The sequence below is a fragment of the Poecilia latipinna genome, unplaced genomic scaffold, assembly GCF_001443285.1.
Source record: "Poecilia latipinna isolate Pla-1442-1.1 unplaced genomic scaffold, P_latipinna-1.0 Scaffold1653, whole genome shotgun sequence".
Lineage (NCBI taxonomy): Eukaryota > Metazoa > Chordata > Actinopteri > Cyprinodontiformes > Poeciliidae > Poecilia > Poecilia latipinna.
Genome location: NW_015114269.1, coordinates 9,921 through 27,195, shown reverse-complemented (window position 1 = coordinate 27,195; position 17,275 = coordinate 9,921). Strand labels below are relative to the sequence as shown.

Here is a 17,275-nt window from a genome sequence, read left to right as displayed (position 1 = left end):
CACCTTAGAGTTGACATAATACCAACAGGTGAAACGTTTCATGGCCAGACAAGGCAAAGATGGGAAAACTTTGACCTCAAAAGGAAGAAGTGTGTTGGATGTGGGGGGGGTTAGAATCTAAGAACATGGTCTGCGCTGTAGGGATTTATGCTGCAGAGAGGATGGAATAATGCTGGAGACCTGTGTTTTTCAATTCCACCTCAACCCAACAGCTAGCTGGTTAAAACTGTTCCCACAGGACAGCAATTCAAGCAAACATCAAAACTGGATTTTGGCTTGGATAAAGCTGACTTAAAAAGGCCTGACCTAAACTATGCAATTATACTGAAAAGCTGAGCGTGTGCCAGGAGACCAAGCAACTTAAATTAACAACATCCTGCCAGGATGAGTGATCAAATATCCAGCCAGGTTTATGCCAGAAACTTCCTCAGGAAAACAGAAATATAATGGTCCTGGTGTAATTTACTACAAGACTATGGGATTTGAACCTGTAATTTTTTTAATCTGTTATAAGATATTAAATCCATGAATTTTTTTTTTTACTTCTACCCTTAATCGCTTTTGTGGAAAAAATAAAAAAAATACTGAAGCTGTATATTGCATAAGCAATCCATCCTAGAAAATAGCAATTTAAATAATTTATTAACAACCTCAAATTACCATATTACAGATGATAAGCATATAGAAACCTCTGACTGGAACTGTATACATATCAATCATAAAAGCTCCTAAACAAGTTGTTCAAAGCTGACTTGCTTTCAGCCGTACTTTCACCTGCAAATATAAATATATCAGGCATGGAATTACCAACACTTACACTGGTCTCTACAGGTGTTAAGACTTGTATAAGCAGAAAAAAAAACAAAAAACTACTGAAACACAATCCATCAGGAATAGAAACTACATCTCAACAAAGGCGTGTGAGTGACTGATGCACTAAGTACAAGCACTTTGGCAGGCATCTGACATTAACTCACCAAATTATATGACCACAGATTACGACGGAACACTAAAGAAAGCCGATAGAAAACAGTTTGTTGCTTTACTAATTTAACTAAAATAGGCAAAAAAGAAAACTTGTGACTATAAAGTGTATTAAATGTAACCCCGCCCTCATTGGTGCCAATTAACTTGGAGTGATGTTTGAACCAAATTAAAACAGGCTTTTAACTTAAAAGACCCTAAAGCTTAGCAGAGCCACTGGGGCTTTGTTCCACACAGAGGCACAACAGAATGAACTGCATGGGAGTGTCAGAATCCCAGTGAGGGATTTGCCTTGTTGAGAATCGCTCCTAATGACCAAACAGAGTGAAGGATGATTGATTCTTGCGGCTGTGGCTCGGTGACAGGCAATTTAGCATTTTAGGGCGGGCAGAAATCGGCGAAGTAGGGGTGCTGCAAGGCCTCTTCAGCTGAAATCCTCTGAACGGGATTACACTTCAACAGGTTCTGGATCGGGTGGAAAAAAAAAAAAAACATTTTTAATGAGTGGAAAAAAAACGACACCGATTCATGTGAGCAAAAATGTAAATCAGCAACAGCTTTGCATAAGTTTGCTGCTGTAACTGAACACGTAGCACAATTAATACAAAGCAACATCTTCAAACTGCATAACAAAACAACTAAAATGTTTGAGGTACCTGCAGTAGATCCCTTCCTGTACTACTTAGTTTAGGAACCACATTCACAAGGGAGGTGGTGGCTGGATACATGGGATATGGCTGGAGAAAAGCAAAAAATATATATCAAAAGTCTGGAAGTATACAGGTGTGATGCATGCAGCTGTAGTTCATGCCTTATGAACTTCCCCAAAGCTCCTGAGTAGGCTTTGCTGCTTTACCCTCTGAAGCCTTTGATTATAGCTGTTACTTGTGTCTCTTTTACCATTACACGTTTTCCCCTTCATTTAACATACTTGAATACAACAGCCAGGTTCTTTACAAATGTGTAGCCTACCCACCTTATGGGTCAATTCAACAGTTTCTTATGATTATGTAGAACATAAGACAATATTCTTGTAGTTAAAATGATTTTGTATTAGTCTGATGTTATTAAAGTTTTTGGTGTCATTATTGAGAGCTTGACAATAGATGTACCTTATAATCAGGAAGTTTTGTCATTGTTGGCCACTGTTCCTCAGTAGGTGTGCCCAACAATGTACAAAGCAGTTAAAGAAAATGTTTAAAACAAAAGTGTGACATCAATTTATTGACGATGTTGACTTGTCAAAACTGAAGCAACTTAAAAAAGAAAGGATATCTGAAGATTCTTTTCAACTGGTCATCCACATCATTGCCAGGGAATAACGGCCTTCCAGCATTAGCCAGCTCTAAAAAAAAAAAAGAGAGAGAAAAAGGTCAAAACAAACTGATTTATACAAAATAAAATGCACCACAGAAAACTGTTTTGGTCACTGGATACTTAATAGAAACATTTTTTTTTCCTCCTGATAGGAGAATTTTAAACACTCCTTCTTACACATTTATCACAATATGTGCCCCCAGTGTTTTCAATCAAATATAGTAATCATCTGTTAATGATTCATCCAAATCCACAACCTTATGACATCCAAATGGGAGTAAGCAGTGCCCCCAACTGGTAAACTGATCACCTTGAACGACAGATTCACATTTTTCACTTCCTAATGAGTCTTTGCTCTGCTGCTTCCTATTGATCTTTGTCTATCAAAGCCTTGTTCTCCTTAAATTACTGCAGTGAAGCATGCCAAATGCAGACAGCGGCTATAAGGACGAACACATCGAGATGTCATTTGTTTGACGCGACTGTGTATCTGAAAATCTCAGGATTTTTCTTCCTGTTTTTGCAGGCAACATTGCCACAAAAGTAGAAAATTGTTTTGTTGTATAGCAATGAGACAAATGGTAGGAAGGAGTGTATCAGCTCACCTTCGATCATATGCAGTGGTCACATAATACTTTTAGGCTTCTTAATAGTGCTATTCTCACTGCCATAACAATAGCATATTAAAAATCATTAAAGTAGTAAAATAATGACAAGGCTCCTTTACATAAATTGCTGACATTTTTCCAGAGTGATAAAAATCAGATTTTTTATTATGATTACACAAATCGGTCGCCAAAACCCTCCAATATCAGAAAATGCAATTTCTGACCATATTTTATTGTGTGATTATTCTTCAGTAGGTAGAAAGCATATCTGTCAACAGATGAGTAACTGCAAGAAAGTGCAACTCTGTCTCCTCTTCAAAGGATTTGTTGTTACAGAGTTACAAAAATGTAACACTGAATAAACTTTGGGGTATTTGGAGCATAAATAAAAAATGTTCACAGGAGAAAAACAAATCTGTACCCCGATGGCAAAAAAAACTAACATTTCTGTGACAAAATATCAGGCAAAGATATTTTAATACACTTTAAGTTGATGATGGCTAAGAGACTAAAACATCTAAACAATATTTGGATATTGAATTTTAAATAAACATTTAGAATAATATGCTTTATTATCCATCTGTTTTACTATCCAATGAAGAATTTCAGCTCAGCAATGATCTTTTCCCGGTTCTCCAATATAAACGCCTTCGCATTTACTCTTTCCACTTAATGTACAGCACTTCATAAATAAACCAAGCCTGACTTTCTCTTACGCTTGGCCATTTAAGCTTTTATGAGCATCATGAGACAGAGACCTGGCTGCAATAATTAATTCCTGCAATTAAATGAGCTCTGTGCTTATGCGAATGAATTATGCATTTTTAATCCCGCCGTTGCGTTTTATTTTTTTCCTCACAAGAATAAACCGAAGAGACAATATACAAAAAAAAAAAAACTAACCTGCAAATATGCAGCCAGCTGACCACATGTCAATAGAGGTAGAATAAAGTTTAGCACCAAACAACACATCTGGAGGTCGGTACCACAACGTCACAACCTGCAGAGAAACCGAACCACAATGTAAGAATTAATAGTGAACAGCGCAATAAAAGACTGAACTGCTTGTTTTTTTAAGCTAGAAGTTAATTTTATGCCTTTAGCACCTTTTAGTTAAGACACCAACATAAAACCCAACTGAAAAACGTCTGAAAAATGTTTAAGGGATAAAGAATAACAGTCAAAAATATAGAACAGAACAAGACAGCAACAACATTATTTCTGGAGGGGAAAAAAAAAAAAGAACCCAGCAGCTGACAGGTAAGGATAAATGGGACTAAAGGCAAGAAGAACGGCTTCTTTTTCTGGAGCTAAGCAGTGTGTAACACTTTAAAATGATCATTGCCCGAGTTGCATCACTGTTCCAGAATCAGAGCAATTCATCCAGCATACCTTCCTTAAAATCAGACAGTTTCAAGAAGAAAAAAAATCAATTCTAGACAAAAATGGCCCCATTTGAAGGGTCATTTATTATTTGCATTGATTAATATGTCAGACTTACTGTGCTGATAAACTGAAGGCCATAAGAAATGCATAAAGAAAATGGCTAAGATGACAGCCCTGCAGAAGACATGAGGTTGAACAGAGCAGTTCCTATAATTGGCATAAAAAGTCAACTTTTTTTCCTTCATCAGAAACACTTTGTCCAGCTGTTCCAGGAATATTATTCAATAAAACTAAGCTGCAAAGAATCAACCAACCCCATCATGAAGCGATACAGTAGGTCTGCTATAGAATGGAGTAAATTGTATTAGAAATTGAAGTTTTACTTCAGTTGGAACGGGTCTATTTAAACTTCACAAGTCCCCAGACTTTAACCCTTTCTTGCATACGAAATGCAGTACGATCTAGATAATGACATCAGATTTAGAAAGAATAGGTTAGAGATAGAGTCTAAATCTATAAGCTAGTTCAAAGGTGAAAGTCCCTTGTGAGTTTCTGGATTGGATTGATCCAAGTTCTTGTGAATGACATATTTATAAAAAAATAAATTAAAAAAAAAAAAAAAACCAAATTTTGGGACACAGATGATTACTTGGGCAAATAAAGCAGCAGAATAATAGTGAAATATTATTAATAAGATGAATATAAATGAGTAAAAATATCTTTCTGCACTTATTTTACACAAAACACCTTTTCCTAAATCGTCACAATTAACTTCCCCCCGCCCCCAAGAATTACAACGTACATTCACATTACTTGTAGTTACTTCCGACTAACTTATTTCCTCTTAGAACCCCACAGAGTCAGGTCAATGTGTCCATTTACAAAATCTCCTCTAGAAATGCTCTGATTTCAAGCTCAATTCCCTTTTTTTTTTTTTTTTTCTCCCATTTTCATATCAGCAGTGTCACCAAGTCAACTTTTCTCACCCCTTAAGTCACAAAAACAAAACAGTGAATTAAATGTCAGCAATATCCAATGCCTTGGAAAATAATTAATTTATCAAAATGTGTCATGTTAAAACAACAAAGCAGTAATGGAGAGTTTTATGTGACAGACAGGCAAATATAGAACACCTAATAATTGAACCAGATAAAGAAAATACATGGTTTTCAATAAAAAAAAATATATATATTTTTTTTTAAACATGAGAAAAGTGAGGCATTAAGATGCAAAACTTTGTCCTTTTTAATCTGATGCCCATAATTAAAACCAAGTTCAACTAATTGTCTGTAAAAATCACATTAATGAATAGATTGCATTTGTGGTTCTGTGAAGGCCTACTCTTTTTTTTTTGAGTACATTGGTGAAGAAACAAGGCAAAGTCAATATTTTGAAGAAGTTGAAAGTGGACATACAAAGCTTTGGATAGCTCACGTGTTGTACTCGAGACCGGTCTTGAGACCACTTTTTGATGGTCTCAGTCTTGTCTCTGACTCGACCGCCTTTAGTCTCGGTCTCGTAAATTCAGGAGTGCTTCGCTTTCACAGACGGTCGGGACTGTGTCTAATTTTTATCATCACTTAGAAAAAAAGCTCAAAGAAAGGTAAGCTTTGTGGACGTGATGTTAGCAAAGTTAGCTGTGCAGGGACAAACAGCAATTGCTATGAAATTGTCACTCACTGTGCTGAATTATTGAATTATTGTGCTCAGGTGTTGACTGATGTGCATATATGGGACAACGCTGTGACCAAAGTCTGCAATATAGTGAAGTGACATTCACAAACGATCCAATTCTTTTGGATGGCTCTTTAATAAGATAGGCCTGGAGTCTCACCGAGAGCCGTTCTTTGTTCTTGTAATGCTCTGCATACACTGCAGTAGCTTTTATTATGCCATTTAATTATACACATTGATATTTAATTAGCAAACAAATAGAAAACAAGAACGGGTGCTCATTGCTCTTTGATTGTTTTTGTCACCCGTCATGGTGGCAGACATCACTGCACTGTGCTGCCTGGCTACATACAGCAGGAGACAGAGTGAGAACAGTCATGGTGCACGCTTTGTGCTTGGTTACTTCTTGCAAAGTAAATTTACACAACACAAACTGTAGTTAATGCTTTTAAATCACCCAGGAAGCTGAGCTCAGATCTCTGACTTGGTTTCCTTTACACTGCCCACAGCAGCCTAGAATTCTGCTCTTTAGCCTAATTTTTTCTACTGGAAACAGAGAACCTGCAATATTAATTAAGCATAACTTACCTCTGCTGAGTAACACCTCACAGGAATGCCAAAAGCTCGAGCTAGTCCAAAGTCAGCAAGCTTCAATTCCCCATTCTACAGATGGAGAAAAAAAAAAAAAAAGGTGGGTATTTCATTATAATTTTCAGAATGGTCCTTACGAAGTAAAGGACCATTCTGATTTAGATGCTTCTATCTACTAAAAAAGGTCACCAACACAGTAATGCACATCTAACAGTCACACTGCAATATTTCTGGTTTTAACATTTTCAAAGCAGCAAGTAGACTAGCCCATACTGGAGCCAATGTTTACCATAAGCCTTGTAAAAGTCCAAAACTCACTCTGTTGATAAGAAGATTTTGTGGTTTCAGATCTCTATGAAGAACGTTTCGACTGTGACAGAAAGCGAGGCCTTTCAACAGTTGGTACATGAAAGACTGCAGAGTAAAGACAGGAATATTCAGTTAATTTTTACTTTTTAAAAGCTGTAACACACACGATGATCAAAATGTCAAACACTAAGCTACCTTTAAAAAAACGGAAAAAAAAATGTGCATACAACATTTCTGCAACAGGTACTTCAAAGTGATTTACATTATAAAACCACAAAGCTATACAACACACAAACAATTGAAGCATTACATTTTGTAAAGTGCCATTGTTACACATAAAAATGTTTCACTTATAATCCATAGTAGGAAAAAATAATACAGTAGGATTTTTGTCAGATGTAGTGTCCTTATTTATCACCTTCACAGTTTCAGGATCTAGATCTCCATTACAGCTGTCAAAATATTTCTTCAAATCCTGCAATGCGTCACAAACATATTTTAGCCATAGACCATAGTTATCAAACTCAAGGGTTTAATTCAGGGGTGTCAAACTCCAGTCCTCAAGGGCCGGTGTCCTGCAGTTTTCAGATGTGCCACAAGTACAAAACACTGGAATGAAATGGCTTAATTACCTTCTCCTTGTGTTGCCAAGTTCTCCAGAGCCTTGCTAATGACCCAATTATTCTATTCAGTTGTGGTGCAGCAGAGGCACATCTAAAAGTTGCAGGACACTGGCCTTTGAGGACTGGAGTTTGACACCTGTGGTTTAATTAGACTGGCTGAGTAACTCACCTGATCACAATATTCAAAAACCAATGTTAACTTCTTGTCACTGTGCAACACATCATGCAATCTAAAATAAATACAAGAAAGAATGTTCAATATTGCTGATTTCAGGTTAAAAACATAAATAAAACAGCCATTTACAGCTCTCAAGTAAATCACACAAAACACTTTTATTTAAAAAAAAAAAAGAAAAAAAAAAAAAAGAAAAACGAGCAGCAGGCTTACCTGACAATGTTTTTATGCTTTAGTTCTTTCAGAAGACAGATTTCTCTTAACGCAGAACTTGGCACCCCCTGTAAGCAATATACATTGTGATTTAGCATTAGCCTGCTGAACGTCCATCACCAAACAGTGCAACTGTCAACAATGTGTCCAAACCTCGTCGTCGTCGTCCAGCCTGACCCGTTTTAATGCCACTATTTCATGCGTTTCTCTGTTTTTAGCTTTGAAAACAGTTCCATACGTACCTACAGAATAAACAAGGCCTCATTAACCCCAGATAACACTCCACTGTCGATGAATTGCATAGCAACTAAAGCTAGCAACCTTCCTATCGCCAGCTGAATTCAACATCCTAAAATTAAAATTCTAAACGATTCCATTTCAAATTTAATTAAAAAATATAGAAACAAGACAGGATGCAATTTCCAGGGAGGGTCAGTTAACACGAGCATACATTTGAGTCTAGTTTAAATGAACAAGCGCTATAAAACCATTGCTATGCTAGCATTAGCTGTGGCTAGCAGATGTTACCTTATGTTTTTTTATGACAAAACTTACCCTCTCCAATTTTTTCAAGCTTTTCATATTTCTGCATGTTTGGTCAGTGAAGCCAGCGTTGAGCTAGCTTACAAGCCAACGACCAACAAACCCCCTCGTAAAATGGGGTAGACAAAATGAAACGGTATCTACTGACGCTAGCTAAATCTAGCTGTTCTTTATGCTTCTAGTCGGATTGCAGACAGTAGCACAAATATCTTTGTGGCCATCTAGAGGTTGACAGAGCGAACTGCAATGTAACAGCATGTTACTGGTTCCTACTTTTCACCATTGGCTTCGTGAAATACAAACAAAATGACAAGTCGTTTTTTAAAGTGGTTCTTATTTTAGCATTAGTTTAAGAAGTAATAATAATAATAATAATAATAATAATAATAATAATAATAATATGCATATATAGTAAATGAAAGTCAAATTTACTAAACTGAATTTTAAAAGGATGTGCTGTGAAAAAGTACTCCCTTACAAGTTTCAAGTTCAAGTTTACTTTAAAAAATGGGACAATGCATACTTATAATACATGAAGTTATAGCCAAGTGGCTAATTTCCAGCTTTCCATTAGTAGGTTGATAATGGTAAAACACAGAAAATACAAAAGAAGGATGATGTTTTTGCTTTGCTGAGATTAAACATCTTTGATCAGGGGTGCCCAAAGTTGGTCCTGGACGGCTGGCGTCCTCCATGTTTTAGTTATCTCCCTGGTTTAACACACCTGGATCCAATGATGGATTAGAAGGCCTAAGAAGAACACTGACATACTGAAAAGGTTGTTACTAACACCAAGGATAGAACTAAAACATGCAGGATGCCGCCCTTGAGGACCGACTTTGGGCACCCCTGTAATGAAATATAATCTGAGTAAGTGCAAAATAAGCAACATTTTTCAAACAATGTTTAACAGATGAAAACAGCAGCACATCAAGCCTCAATCCGTAGTAATTCAAGAGGAATTGAGAACTCAGCAATTATTCCAAATTGAGAAAAACATAAAAAACTTGGAAAAACTATAACACTTTTTCTTCTCTTTACCATCTTCTATGACAGTTAACTTCCTTTCAAATTTGTTTGATCATTTCTAATGTGTTTTTTTTATTACTGTTTTCATTTTTATTTTTACTGCAGCACTTGTGTTACACTTATTTGTATAAAATAATGCTCTGTAAAATTGTTTAATTCACTAACCAGAGCACTATTTGGCTCAGATCTAATGAAAAAATAGAGAAAAAATAAACTCTGATAAAAGCCATTTTATTTATTTTTTTGCTCACTTTTATCTTTAGCTTGCAAGATATACATTTTGAGCAAATAAATTACCATGCTTACATTCAAATATTTCTTTATGCATGTAGAATTGATTGCAGCAAGGATGTCAGAAGCTAAAAGTTATTGATTGTATTTAGGAAGAACTTCAGGTTGTTAAATTATCAACTTGGAACATCATTCTTTTCTTAAATGCTTAAAAAAAAAGTATGTTAAGTCTAGGTTTGTGGTGGTTTGTGGTACAGAGGCATACCAACGTTAGTTTTAAAAATTGCTACATTTTTCCATGACAGCATTCTTATGGTTAAACTCACTAATGAAAGAAAGAAGAAGCTAAAGAAAGTGCTTCTTCTTTAGCTTCTCAAAGTGGCCATTTCTCAAGTAGATCAGAGGATAGAGCAGCAACACCTTTCTTCAAGTGCACACTCCTGGTGCACTCACTAAAAGAGCGATCTCACACATTATCTTTGCTTACAATGAAGCCAATCAGCAGTAGTGGAAATACTTCCATGGGCAAAAACACAGACAATTGTGGTGTAGAACCTAAAGAGGAACAAATCTGTGAAACAGGTGACTTCAAATTTCAAATGCAGCCTTGGAAGAAGAGGGGTCTACATTTTGATGTTTTAAGAGTGTTCCATACACCAAATGTATTGATTAACTGTGTAAACTTGTTTAAAAGTTCAATTCCACTGACAAGGTTGCAATCCATACAAGTAATATATGGAGCAATTACCAGCAAGAAAGTCTTGGTTTAAACAACTAGGAGTGCACAGGTAGGCAAGATCAATTCAAAAATAGTAGCTGCTAATGTCTAAAGGTTGTACCATTGGCTCCTGTGAGCCACATGATTTGTTCCAAAATTAGTTAAGTCATATATTCTGATGTAAATACAAGTTTAAACTAACCATAGTTGCTTTTTTTAAAAAAAAAAAGAAACATAATTCATTGGTGCTAAACATAAATCCTCTAAGTACCAACTCTAAATAAAGACATTTCTCTTCTCAAAAAGATTTTATTTTCCAAAAACTAAACTTCATAATTTAATGCGTTTCATAAGCACAGTACAGTAGCATTTTAAAAATCATCACATTTTAATCCAGTTGGTCCACTTAACACACAATTACCATTTACAACTGTTTGATTTTTCTATTAAACTAAACAAACACAGACATGTTCATTTTCTAACCCAGCAGATGTTATCCTTGAATTTAACTCAATAATTTATCATTGCACAACTGAAAACTGTTTGTAAATCTTTATTTCTGCCCCTCGGCTCTTTGTCTGCGGATCAGATCAGAATAAAGTCCTCCTTTGCTCAGCAGTTCCAAATGTGTTCCAGCCTGTGTGAAAAGAACAACCTGTTAGATAATGCATTGGCTAGAGGTAACATTATGATAAATTTCTAAAAATTAAATTACAGTATGTAGTTTGGGGGTTCAATTTTGAACTCCTTCATGAGTCGATACATTTAATTGAGCGCCCATGCTTCTCCAAATCCTCACCTCCACAATGCGGCCATTGCTCATGACACAGATTAGATCGGCCCCTTGGATAGTGCTCAGTCTGTGGGCGATGATGAGCACAGTGCGACCCCTTGTGGCCCTGTTCAGCGCTTCCTGCACCACCCGCTCGGATTCTGCATCAAGGGCGCTGGTGGCTTCATCGAGCACAAGGATGCTGGGGTTCTTGATCAAAGCTCGGGCGATGGCAATCCGCTGTTTCTGGCCCCCTGATAGCGCCACGCCTCGCTCACCTAGATGTAGCAACGTAGAAGCTTAGAATTTACATGCAACACAGCGTTTAAAAAGAAATTAAGCTTAAATGGGAGCACGTACCAACCATCGTGTTATAGCCATCTGGGAAGCTCATAATGAAGCGGTGAGCATTAGATTGCTTTGCTGCACTAATGACCTCAGCATCTGTGGCATCAGGCTTCCCGAAGCGGATGTTCTCCATGATAGATGATCCAAACAAAACTGGCTCCTTCAAACAGAAGAGAGAATGCAATGACACATAAATTTAAATCTAAACAGACGTTTAAACACATTAACTATTCTCTGTGTTGATTATTAAGCATTATATATGTTATTTAAGCTTGATACGGTCAGGTGGATAAAACAATCTACCTGATTGATAAATCCAATAACTTGGCCCCTGAGCCAGGCCAAATCCAGCGTGCGAATGTCGAGCCCATCCAACATGACCACACCGTTGGTTGGGTCGTAGAAACGCTCCAGTAAGGATGCCACTGTGGACTTCCCTACAGGGTTTAACTTTTATGAGCAAACCTCAAAATCATTTAGATGTCACAAAATGAAATGTATTGGCATTCTGTCAGAATACCTCCTCCAGATTCACCGACAATTGCAACAGTTTTACAAGGTGGCAGCGTCAAACTGAACTTCTTCAGGACTTCATGGCCGGGTCTCGTTGGATAACTGTTGATGCACAAAAAAATAAGAATTTTTTTCATGTTATCTAACAACTTTATTCAGTTCTTAGAAGTGTAGAAGATGCTATATGTGTTAAACCTGAATGAAATGTTCATGAAGTCCACTCTTCCAATCAGAGAGTGGAAGGGGATGCGTCCTCCTCCAGATAGAGGAATGGTTGGCTTTAAAGACAGGTATTCAAAAACCCGGGCCCCAGCGCTCATCCCTCTCACCACCTGCACGAAAATTTCATTCCACAGGAAACTTTAGAAGCAAAAGTAACATTTCAAGAATTTAGACAACATACACTGTACAGTACAGTGCCTTGCAAAAGTATTCATATTCCTTGAAGTTTTCCACACTTGTCTTCTCAGAACTAAAAACCTCAATATATTTTATAGGGATTACACCGTCTTGGCAGATGAGACAGTGTGGTCCATAACGGCGACATGGAAAGAAAATGAAAGCTCCTTTTTAAAGTTCTTTTTACAAATACAAATCTGAAAATTATCCTGTGCACAGGTGTGCAGCTCCCTCCACTTGCACCTTTTTCTGCAGGGCACAGAACAAACATGTAATTTTAACTTACCTGTCCAAAAAGGATGGAAATACTGGCCAAGGATCTGAGCACAAAACAGACGTATTATTCATTACTGAAATAAGTTGAGTTTCAACAAGTGCATTAACTTTTTTTATTGTGAATCAGATGAAGAAATAAACATGGTGAGTCTCATACCTCTGAACAGTCTGCGAAGCAACCAAGAAAGACATCAGGTCTCCAGGAGACATCTCATCACTTGAAATTAATGTCCCTCCAGCAAAAATAGTTCCCAGCACAATGCCTGTTTGAACAGCATCAGAACACTAGCATTATTGAAGGTCTGACATATATTGTGTCCAACAGCAACGTCAACACTCACAGTTCAGTGCCACGTTCGACAAGCCTTGGAAAACTGCGATGCCTCCACCAAGATTTTCATTCATTTCACATGATTTGTCGACTTCATGTGCATACAGTCTGAGGAGAAACATAATAAAAGACTAAGTATAGTCAATTTTTAAGAATGATTTCAGAATGTGCTTTTACTCACTGGAGTTCTCGTTCCTCCATAGCAAAAGCTTTCACTGTCCGGACGTTACCCAGAGCCTCATCTGCCACCTCTGTTGCTTTTGCTACCTGGATTTGAACAACAGCAGAAGCCAGTCGGATAGTAAATTAAACAACATTTTGAAAAATATTTTTTTATGGCTGATTTTGAGAGCAAACAACAAGCATCAACGTACAGAAGTATTCATAGCCCTTCAATTGGTTTTGTTGGATTTTTATGCAATAAAAGTCCAACAGTATCCAACAGTATTATAAAGTAAAAAAGGACATTGATAGTGCTTTTCAAAATTCTTTAGAAATAAAAATCAAAATAGTGCAATGTGCATTTGTATTGAGCCTCACTTGGTCAATACTTTAAGGACATTATTTTTTACATTGTTCTTTGCAAAAAAAAAAAAAAAAAAAAAAAAACGCAACCTCAAGAATGCTGGGTTGATCCAGTCTGTGTAGATCACTTGTCAAGTTTTGGCACAGATTCTCAATTTGATTCAAGTCTGGACTTTGACTAGGCCACTTTAAGACACAAATGCTATTTTGCTGCACTGACTGTTTGTTTGGTGGGTGTTGTCCTGCTAAAAAGTGAACCTCCACTGAAGTCTCTTGCAGACCGAGTTTCTGTCAGGATTTCTCTACACTCCATCAACTATGACCAACTTTCAAACCCTGCTGTAATAATGTCTCTCTGTAGCAAGAGGCTCTACATATTTGGCTAACATGACCAAATATGAAAAAAAAAATAAATAAATCAAACAGTATAAATATATAAAATATTACCTGTTCTTGAGCGAGACGAGATAGTTTGCGCAAAAATGAACCAATAATAGCTCCTGCTCCCACAAGACATGGGAGGACAACGACTGTCAAGCCTGTGAGCTTGGGGGAGATGATATAGAGAGACACAAAACACCCGACTGTCTGTGTGATGCTCCGCAGACCCTGAAAATATACAAGATGGGAAAATGGTTGCAATTTTTATATGGGATGTGTGACCAAAATGCTGACTCAAGCTTGTGAAAATACCTGAGAAATAACCAATTTAAAGGAAGACTTGAACTCCTGAATGTCAGCAGTCAAACGGTTTACAAGCTGCCCGGTTTTATTGGCGTCAAAGAAAGCAACATCTTGCCTGGTGGGGAAAAAAAAGAAAAAAAAAAAGGGTAGTACTTAGGTTTGAAAAGTGACTTTGCTTGAATATGTTTTAAAACAGTGTTCAGAGTCAACATTGTAGAATATATACCTTATCAGGGAAGCAAAGAGGGTTTTCCTCATGTCTGCTGCCACTCTTTCCCCTACCCTCGACAGTAAGATGATGTAGCCAGTTGTTAGCAGGCCCTGCAAAAAAGATTTGATGAAGGACCAGAACAACAGACCACTGAACCTTTTAAATCTGTGACATCTCAATTTTTGCATGCAAATGGTAAAATGTACTCATTTTGGAACCTACATGCAGTATTGTGAAAATATGTTCATACCCCTTTAACTTTTTCACATTTTGTCACATTATAACCAAAGGTCTGAGTCTATTTGCACAATTGCAAAATTATTGTTAGCGCAATATCACTGTACACAATATATAAATAACAAGAAACTGTGCGGACTGATTTAAGTGTTTATGTACCGAGAATTCAGGCTCTCTATGCCTGTAATATAGTTAGTGACACTTAAAGCAACATAAAAAGCTTTATATTGTAAAGAGATGGTGAGATGGTAAATTCAGTGAGAATCTACAACTAAGTTGTTTCAAAGATAAAGCCAAAAACAAATACAAATTTTTAATAAAACACTGTTGAGATGGAAATGTTACATTCCATTTCATTTTTCCGAGACAGAATAGACTAGCCCTTATCTGGGGTTAGTCTCAGCTTTGCTAAGAATACAAAGCAGAGAGCTATTTCCATTGTTTATTTATTTACCAAAAGCCTAATCGTTATAGCAACCTTTACTGATGTTATCGCATATCATATGTTTTTCTAATGTTGTGAAGCCCTACTCCAGATGTGTAAATCAAATAGAAGCATACCATAAGCATGCAGAAAAATATGGGAAAATATGTTTCTTGGGAGCATTGAATATTCATAAGAATATTCAGATTTTTACAGAGTAAAATGTGTAATAAAAAAAAAGTACATTCATTTCCACTTTTAACTGTGCAATAATATATGTTGCTTAATCACATAAAATTATAATACAAAACAATAAAGATTATGGGCTAAATGTGAAATAATACAAAAATGTACAAAAGTACAAATACTTTTGCAAAAGAACTGTATTTATATGGGTGCATTTAACACCTACTACCCATAACAGTACAGTGCGGAACTTCGACTTAAACTTCAAAACTACGTATATCATGCATTTATAGATGTTTTGTACGTACCTGGATAGCATACAGTCCAAGTAGCTTGATAGCAGGACCTTTTATCTCGTTGACGTAGGTACCCGAATGTTCTCTGAGGTAGCGTGCTACAACATTTACCAAATCACCAAGCATTAATGGGATTTGAATGTTCAACATAGCTGCACCAAAAGCAAGCTGAAAAGAGAAAATGCATTTGCAGTTGGAAATGGCAGTTTTGATCATTGCAATCAAGTTCAAATAAACCAGTTGAAGCTTACCACAACAGCACCGATGAGCGCAAACAGCTGTGGTTTGACAAATTCCCACAGGATGTGCCATTTGAAGTCAGGCACAGAGTCTTTGAGGATAACTTCCTCTGGAGCGTTGTTGTTGTCATCTGCCTCACAGCAGGCTACACGGCAGAACAGGCGTGCTGAAACAGTGAGGACCGCAGGTCCTAAGATGAATTTCAAACCTGGCGATTTGGATGTCCGGGAGGAGGAGTGGTGGATGGCTCTCTGAGTCAGGTTCCAAATGCGGTGGAAAGGATTGCCAGGTGGCTGTGTGGAGGTGTGTGAATGAGCTGTATACCACCTGCATCACAAGGCATTACAAATATAGTTAGGGGGTAAAATTACTAGCATGAATGAAGGCATATGAGAAATATGAAGACATTTTCTGGATATTTTTAGTTACAAACAACTGAGATTGAGTTGTTTATCTAGGTACTCAAAGTATTTTCTCAACAAATGAAGGATTATTTTTCTCAAACTGAAATCAAACAAAACTGAAATCAAAATCATTTATTAAAAAACTCTGTTTTAGATCTGCAAATTAAGATACATTTTATGACCAATTTAGATCTTAAAACCTTTTATAACGCCCCAGTAGACACACTACATGTGGTACTCTTTCTAATTTATAAAGTATTGCCAAGTTTTGAAATCTAAGGCCAAGATTTCAAAACTTGGCCTTAGAGTTTTGAAATCTCTAAAGCCAAGTTATATTTACTGATTCATAATTGCGTCACTCTTTCAGATCAGAGAGTTTTTTTTTAAACTGTATGTCACGTACTGACATAACATATTACCCTTTATTAAACATTAAAGGACAAATCATTGTCCTTGATTAAGTAATTGCTAATATTCTTCTTTTGTCTGGATTACAAACTCAAAACTATTCGTTCCACATATTATAAAACTGCTTCGGGCCAGTGGTACCACTTAACGTGTAATTAACACAGCTAGCCTAATACAAATCTGTCACTAGCTAATCTAGCAACTGGTCACTTCAACCCATGACTTCAACCTACCGTGAGAGTTTCCATTTTCCTCCTGTCTTACTGCACAGTGAAGAAAAAGAGAGTGGTCGGGAACAAGCAGTGACGCACAATCTGGAGCACAGAAGCTGAGACATGTTTTAACCTTATTTCGGCAATAAATAACTCAAAATGTTCACTTAATTGTGGAGTTCAATAATAATCCCACGGCTCCCTGCAGGCTGCCATACTGACGCTGACGAATCACCGCAAAGACGCAGAGGAGGAGTAAAGGTCGCGTGAGTACGTCAACGTCATCGCCATATTGTGAGGGGCACGTTCTTCACAGGAGTTTTAGTCATAACCAGCCACTGAATAATAATAATTAAGTCAGTAAAAATGATAATATAATGGGATTATTCTTGTGAAATAAATGTTAAA

General features: G+C 36.9%; 2 protein-coding genes across 2 annotated transcripts; both read right to left on the bottom strand.

The window, feature by feature from the left end:
• Positions 1–623: 623 nt before the first annotated feature.
• cdk5 (cyclin dependent kinase 5) lies at positions 624–8,656 on the bottom strand. The gene is made up of 12 exons (XM_015059721.1): positions 8,436–8,656; positions 8,034–8,122; positions 7,881–7,948; positions 7,662–7,722; positions 7,288–7,344; positions 6,879–6,974; positions 6,558–6,632; positions 3,813–3,909; positions 2,260–2,329; positions 2,097–2,157; positions 1,641–1,721; positions 624–1,449 (listed from the first exon to the last, which is right to left on the bottom strand). The coding sequence occupies exons 1-12, from the start codon at positions 8,470–8,472 to the stop codon at positions 1,363–1,365; spliced, it is 879 nt and encodes a 292-aa protein (XP_014915207.1). The 5' UTR covers positions 8,473–8,656; the 3' UTR covers positions 624–1,362.
• Positions 8,657–10,696: 2,040 nt separating this feature from the next.
• abcb8 (ATP-binding cassette, sub-family B (MDR/TAP), member 8) lies at positions 10,697–17,119 on the bottom strand. Its single transcript, XM_015059723.1, has 16 exons — positions 16,889–17,119; positions 15,855–16,170; positions 15,616–15,771; positions 14,476–14,570; positions 14,259–14,364; positions 14,013–14,174; positions 13,222–13,307; positions 13,051–13,148; positions 12,867–12,972; positions 12,720–12,753; positions 12,230–12,366; positions 12,042–12,136; positions 11,825–11,958; positions 11,534–11,681; positions 11,201–11,451; positions 10,697–11,038 (listed from the first exon to the last, which is right to left on the bottom strand). Exons 1-16 carry the CDS (start codon positions 16,990–16,992, stop codon positions 10,955–10,957), a joined length of 2,112 nt encoding a protein of 703 aa, XP_014915209.1. The 5' UTR covers positions 16,993–17,119; the 3' UTR covers positions 10,697–10,954.
• Positions 17,120–17,275: the final 156 nt, after the last annotated feature.

What these genes read in the sequence shown, in the direction of transcription:
- cdk5 (XM_015059721.1), bottom strand. Translation starts at nt 8,472, where the DNA reads ATGCAGAAATATGAAAAGCTTGAAAAAATTGGAGAGG. An exon ending in GCTTGAAAAAATTGGAGAGG is followed by an intron (nt 8,123 to 8,435) that starts GTAAGTTTTGTC and finishes TTTATTCTGTAG; the next exon opens with GTACGTATGGAACTGTTTTC. An exon ending in GGCTGGACGACGACGACGAG is followed by an intron (nt 7,949 to 8,033) that starts GTTTGGACACAT and finishes TATTGCTTACAG; the next exon opens with GGGGTGCCAAGTTCTGCGTT.
- abcb8 (XM_015059723.1), bottom strand. Translation starts at nt 16,992, where the DNA reads ATGTCTCAGCTTCTGTGCTCCAGATTGTGCGTCACTGCTTGTTCCCGA. An exon ending in TTCATGAACATTTCATTCAG is followed by an intron (nt 12,137 to 12,229) that starts GTTTAACACATA and finishes GTGCATCAACAG; the next exon opens with TTATCCAACGAGACCCGGCC. An exon ending in TGTCGGTGAATCTGGAGGAG is followed by an intron (nt 11,959 to 12,041) that starts GTATTCTGACAG and finishes TAAACCCTGTAG; the next exon opens with GGAAGTCCACAGTGGCATCC.